The 6,511-nt window shown below is 46.9% G+C and overlaps 1 protein-coding gene across 1 annotated transcript in view; it reads left to right on the plus strand.

The window, feature by feature from the left end:
• Positions 1-5,052, plus strand: part of KIF3C (kinesin family member 3C) — a 31,621-nt gene extending 26,569 nt beyond the window's left edge. Inside the window, exons 6-8 of the mRNA XM_081101368.1 lie at positions 2,912-3,020; positions 3,213-3,385; positions 3,607-5,052. Of these exons, the coding sequence (XP_080957494.1) occupies positions 2,912-3,020; positions 3,213-3,385; positions 3,607-3,700 (376 nt within the window). The 3' untranslated portion in view covers positions 3,701-5,052. The remainder of the gene's footprint in view (positions 1-2,911; positions 3,021-3,212; positions 3,386-3,606) is intronic.
• Positions 5,053-6,511: the final 1,459 nt, after the last annotated feature.

Genomic DNA, 6,511 nt, shown 5'->3' on the forward strand with positions numbered 1-6,511 from the left:
GACAGCATGGTGTCTGCCCTGTCTGCACCTCAGGAGGCTGTGGTCCAATTCAAATGGGATCTGTAGGCTCTCCTTATAAATGCTTAGCTGTTATTTTACTAATTTCCCCGCTGCCCTCCGAGCTGTCACGATGCTGGTCTCTCGGGTGCACAGCCCCCGGGGCTCCACCGCAGCAGAGCCCGAGAGGTGGGGCTTCTGCAGCCTCATCCTTGCTTGCCCTCCTCCATAAAGAGGAGTCAACAGGGACCCAGGTGGGGCCCCGCACTCTTCTTTTACCTTTCGAAAATGAACCACAAGGATGCTACCACTCTCGCTGCAGACGGCAGGCATTGTTCGTGGGCTCCTGCCTGGCTTGTTCTATTCAAGGACAGAGCGTCCTACCTGTGAATTACTTGCCTGTTTCATCCCCTCTTCTGTCTTCTAGCTGACTGCCTTTTGGCTTCTTTCATTGCTCATTTGTGTCCCTGCTTGAAATTAGCAAGTGGCATTGAGAATAAATCACCATCGCAGGGGCCATGTGCTGAGTCCTTGCAGTGTCCCGTGCTCGGTGTTTATCTTGGTTCACCTCAGCCTTTGGAGGACAGGCTGCCATAGCCGAGGCTCAGAGAGAGGAAGCCACGTCCCGAGGTCTCAAAGCTCCCAGAACCAACATTCAAACCCCGGTCCGTCTTCCTCCAAAACCTGTGTGGGTTTTTTTTTTTTGTTTGTTTTTTAATTAAAATAACTTTCTTGTATTCTTTTCTATCTTTTTCTGTTTGTTTCTAATAATAAAGCAATACATCACACTCATCAAATTGCTGGAAGTAAAAATTCTGACATACCATGAGTTGGCAATGGAAACTTTCATAGGAATAACTACTTTGAAAGGCAACTTGGCAATATCTAGTCAAGTTGGAATGCACATGCCCTATAATGCGACCATTCCATTCCTGGGTATTTACCCCCAGGAATCTGTTGAACATATACTTGAAGATACCTGTACAGAAATGTTCACAGCGGCACTGTATTTAATGTATTTAATGGGGGGCGGCGGGCGGCGGGGAGGAATCAACCTAGATAACCATCAACAAGAGAATATATACATAAAAATATATATGCATTGCCCTAGCTGGTTTGGCTCAGAGGATAAAGCATTGGCCTGCGGACTGAGGGGTCCCAGGTTCGATTCCGGTCAAGGGCACATGCCTGGGTTGTGGGCTCGGTCCCCAGTGGGGGGCATGTAGGAGGCAACCGATCAATGATTCTCTCTCATTATTGATGTTTCTATCTCTCTCTCTCCCCCTCTCCCTTCCTCTCTGAAATCAATAAAAATATATATTTAAAAAATGTATATATATATATATATATATATATATATATATATATTGTTATCTTAAAATATGCACAAGCCAGTGTGGCTCAGTGGTTGAGTGTTCACCCAGGAACCAAGAAGTCACTGGTTCAGTTCAGCACGAAAGGCTTGTCAGGTTGAAAACAGAAGTTTGGGTCAACAACCGAGACATTTTTTGTGTGAACAGTCGAGAACCAAATTGTTGGAGATGGGAGACATTCGAGAAACGAGGTTTGACTGTAATTAATAATGTTGAGTATCTTTTCATGTGCTCACTGGCCATTTGTAAATGGCTATGCAGCTTCTTTGTCCATTTTAAAACTGGGTTGTGTGTCTTTTTTGTTGTTGATTTATAAAAGTTATAGATAGATTCTGGATACAAGTTCCTTATCAAATACATGATTTGCAGATATTCCCCCCATTTTGTAGATTGTCTTTTCACTTTCTTTCTACTGTCCTTTGAAGCAAAAAGTTTGTAGTGTTCATAAAGTCTTATTTATCTATTTTTTTCTTTAGTTACTTGAGCTTTTGATGTCATAATGGGTAAGAAACTATTGCATAACTTAAGAGCATAAAGATTTACTACTATGTTTTATTTGAAAAGTTTTATAGATTAGATTTTTACATTTAAGTCTATGATCCATTTGGGGTTAATTTTTATATTTGGTGCAAGGTAAGGGTCCAACCTCATTTTTTTTTTTTTTGCCTGTGCATAATGCAGTGGACCCAGTATCACTTTTTAAAAATTATATTTTATTTTTATTGTTGACATTATTACGGATGTCCCCTATTCCCCCCCCCCCCCACCGCTTTACCCCCCTCTACCTAGACCCTACCTTCCCCTCCGTCTGTCCCTCACCACATGTTGTCTGTGTCCATGGCTATGTTTATATGTTCTTTGCCAGTATCATTTATTGATGAGACTATTCTTTCTCCATTAAATGGTCTTGGTACCCGTATAGAAAATTAATTATGGTAAATATGACAGTTTATTTCTAGGCTCTCCATTCTATTCCATTGATACATGTATCTGTCTGCATGCCAGTACCTTATAGCCTTGATTACTATAATGTTGTAATAAGCTTTCAAATTGGGAAATGTGAGTCCTCCAACTTTGTTCTTTTTCAAGATTGTTTTGGCTATTTTTGGACCCTTGCGTTTCAAACCTGAGTTTTTAGTCATTTTGTTGTGCTAACTCCTGTGAAGGAAAATGAGAAGCAGAACCACCAGTCATCAGTGGTTTTGTGGAGTATGTGAAATTAGTATATGAATCTGAAAGCTAAAAAAAAATTGAATTTGATTTTTTCATTCCAGTCCTCAAGCAACCCTTGGTACTGTGGGAAATAATTGAAGCAACAAGAGTGAAGAAACATGTGCCTCCTTGTGTTATACTGCTTTTGTTTGTTTTTCTATGCTATACTACTTTTAGTTGTGAGGTTGCATTAGAGCAAAGAGAAGAAAATTCCAGAACCTGCAGTCTGCAGGGCCTCCTGTCTACCTGAATGATACTTACTTCCTCAGAATATCATCTTTCCTTTGTGTTTGAAGGAAATCCATTCTAATATAGCCTCTCCCCTACAGCAATAACAGCCAAATGAAGAAGCGGCCAACCTCTGCAGTGGGCTACAAGAGGCCTATCAGCCAGTATGCTCGGGTTGCCATGGCAATGGGGTCCCACCCCAGGTACAGGGTAAGAAGCTGGAAAGTAGAAGCGGGGAGGGGAGAGAGAGCCCAGGGGAGGTGATGCTCACAGCCTCTGCTGCCTCCACCTACCTCATCACCCTTGCTCTCCACCTACCTCATCACCCTTGCTACACCCGGTATTTACTGAAGGTACAGTCATGGGCTGCTGCTTATGTCTGGTATGATGCTCCTACCACAGGCTGAAAACATAATGTTTCTGGAGTTGGATGTGTCCCCTCCCACTGTCTTCGAGATGGAATTCTCTCATGACCAAGACCAAGATCCCCGAGCACTACACATGGAGAGGCTCATGCGGTTGGACAGCTTTCTGGAAAGACCCTCCACATCAAAAGTTCGAAAATCCAGATCCTGGTCAGTACCACCGTGACCAGAGTGGGCAGTGGCCTCAGGGTCGGAGGCAGGGAGACTGCACGGGCTACGGGGCTACCGGGAGGGTGTGAAGGGGGGTGATGACGGGGGCGGTGGGGGAGGAGTTTCTACAGCAATAGGGTGAGGGAATGGACGGTCCTCACTGCCCTCTTTCCTGCACTTTCCCAACCTCCCCTTTCACCCACTGTCCCCACCCCCTGCAGGTGCCAGAGTCCTCAGCGGCCTCCACCCTCCACCGCACACGCCTCACTGGCCTCCGCTGCTCTGCGCCCCGCGACAGTGCTAGACCATGAGTGACAACCTTCAGTTAGGCTGCCCGTCTGACAGACGCCTGGGATGGGCCCACCAACCCTGGATCATCTCATCTGCCGCTTGGTGTGTGTGTGTGTGTGTGTGTGTGTGTGCACACGCATGTGCGTGTTTGTATGTGTGAGGGGGTGAGACTCTGGCAGACCGTGCCTCTGCCTGCTCTTCTCAGCCTCCTTTATTTAATTCATGTTATTTATTCATGGAGCTCAGTTCGTGTGGGGGAGAGGCCCGCGCCTGAGCCTGCCGGGGTCACGGCATAGCCTCCTTTTCTGCTGACTCTAGACCCCCCCCATCCCCCAGTCAGACCTCAGGCTCCTCCCTGTTCCTTCTCCCCAGAAGGGAAGGTGGCCAGTGCCTGAGAAGAGAGGACTTTTTCTACCTGTCTCCAAAATCTCCATCTCCTCCTGTGCTGATGGTGAGCAGCTCCTAAGCACCTTCTGGGACTGGGAAAATGCTGGGTGCCCCTGAGGACAGGAGAGGGCCTGACAGTGCTCCCAGCACTTTCTGGGCCTCAGAAAACCTTGTTCAGCTTCTTGGGCTCCTTCTCAAAGACTTGAAAGACCTCACCCTCCCAGCCCATGCTCTTCAGCTTGCCAAGAACCCATGGCTTCCCAGACTGCTTCCTGCGCACCTTCCCAAGCCTCGGGTAGGAGTTGTGAACCAACCAGTTGCTGCCTCCTCGGACCTGCAGGAAATGGAACAGTAATGGAGACACTGTGGACAGTCACCAAGGGAAGTCCCTCCTCTCCTCCCATGTCCTTTGTGTCTGCCCCTCCGAGAAGTAACTTTGGTCCACAAGTGGTCAAGCCAACTCCCTGTTTTTGAGATGCTGCTCCTTCCTGCTTCAGATGTCTTCCCTGTAGCTGCCTGGATCCCAGTTCATAGTGGAGGGGGCGATGTCAGTATCCCCCCGGCTAAACAAAGGCATCGGAACCTGTTGCTCCCCCCTTCATGTAGCACAGGAGGCGGAGACCCAGCACGATCTGCCAGCTTGGCCTGTTACCCCTGCTTCTGAGTCACATGTGTTGGGCTCTGTTTTGTGGAAAACTAACCAACCCCATCTTCGGCATTGTGCACATTGGGCCCTAAGGAAGCGCTCTCCGTCTTCTTTTGTGACATCCCAAGATGTCTCCAGGTATCTCAAGTGATAAGTAAATTTCTACCAAAAAAAGAAAAGAGATTAATTTCCATTGACTTCTTAAGTATGTGTGTTGGTGGAGGGTTGAAGAGGTAATCATGAGAGAAAACCAATGGTTTAGGATTTTAAAATGCCCTATTAATGGGAGTCTGCAATTCCTAGAATATGAGGAATTTAGTCATTATATAAAATCATAAAATTGACTGATTTGCCTGAAATTTAGTGTGTGGGAGGTGGCGGTCGGGCTGTTTGCCTGGTTATTCTCTTTCCATCAGGAAATTAACCCTTTTTACACTTTTCAAGTTCTGCTCTGAGGACCAACTGTGGGTTTTGTGTGGGGTTTTTTTAATCAATATGCTGCCATTTCTGCTGCAATTTCTGGACTAGATGGTTGGGCAAACTCAATTGCCATTTGCTCCTGTCCATCAAGGATATAACATTTTTTCATCAGAGCCCAAGAGATTATTTGAGACTCAGAATTCAGATACTTGATTCGGCTGAGGCTGGGACAGGAGTTGTATGTAGAAATCCCCCAGGTGCCTGGGCCCAGGGGGCCTCCGGGCCTGCATTGAGCAGCCTCTCCCAGTGACCTCCTTCTCGTTTGTGGATGAAGCAGCACGTGTCACCCCATTCGCACTTGGACACATTGACTCTGCATTGTCTGGTCACTTGACCCTCACAGTCTTATAGCACAATCTGCCCAAGTTCACCGCCCCTGGTCCGAGGGCTGGGCCCGAGGTGTGGTCAGAGGAGGAGCTCCTGCCTGCAGTTTTGTGTATGTGCGTATGTGTGTGCGTGTTTGTGTGTGTTTAACTCCACCAGGAATACTCTATGCTCGGCGTAAGATATGCTGGGAACAGGGCCACTGGGGTGGTTGGATCTCAGCCTCTCTGTTTCTCTCTCTCTCTCTCTCTCTCTCTCTCTCTCTCTCTCTCTCTCTCTCTCGATGTATCAGACATTTGGTTGACAAAGTAAGGGCCCTGATTAGGACCAAATTTCCATGTCTGTTGCGATGGTCTTTATTTAGGACAACAGCTGTTGCAGTGGCCCGTATATTACATATGTAATATATAAATATATATATATAAAACATTGCCCTCTATCTCCTTGGCTTAGATGACAAGAAATGCACCTGCACCCTGGTGCTGCCAGCAGCCTGCAGGCCCCAGCCCTGTTCAACTTAACAGTCAATAATAAAGGAATGAGTATCGTTACCGAGTTGGTTGCCAGCCTTCTCTTCCCTTTGTTTCTTTCTACTTTTACTCCCATTTTTATTTTCTCCCATCTCTCGCTCCCTTGTTTTCCTAATGTGGGTTCAATGGCACAGGGAGCCCAGCTGCAGTTAATAAAAGGGGACCCGTCTGCCCAGTACGGCTGAGAGGCAGGTCCCAGGCTCCAGGCAGAAGTCTGTGCCAGAGCCAAGGCAGCAGCTGTTCATGTTCTGGTAGCGTCCCCACCCCGTTAATTCTGAACTATTAGCAGATTTCAGAACTGCCTAGATGCTGTCCAGATAAACTGTCAATAGCATTTGACAGCTCTGCCCCAACTACGCCTCCATTTATCAGCCAAGAGAGGCTAAAACAGCGAATGATTTGTGTACGGTAAAGCACATAGATGCACCTGGCACATGGTGGGTGTCAGATTAAAATAAAGACTACCTT

The sequence above is a fragment of the Myotis nattereri genome (genome assembly GCF_964212035.1).
Source record: "Myotis nattereri genome assembly, chromosome: 10".
Lineage (NCBI taxonomy): Eukaryota > Metazoa > Chordata > Mammalia > Chiroptera > Vespertilionidae > Myotis > Myotis nattereri.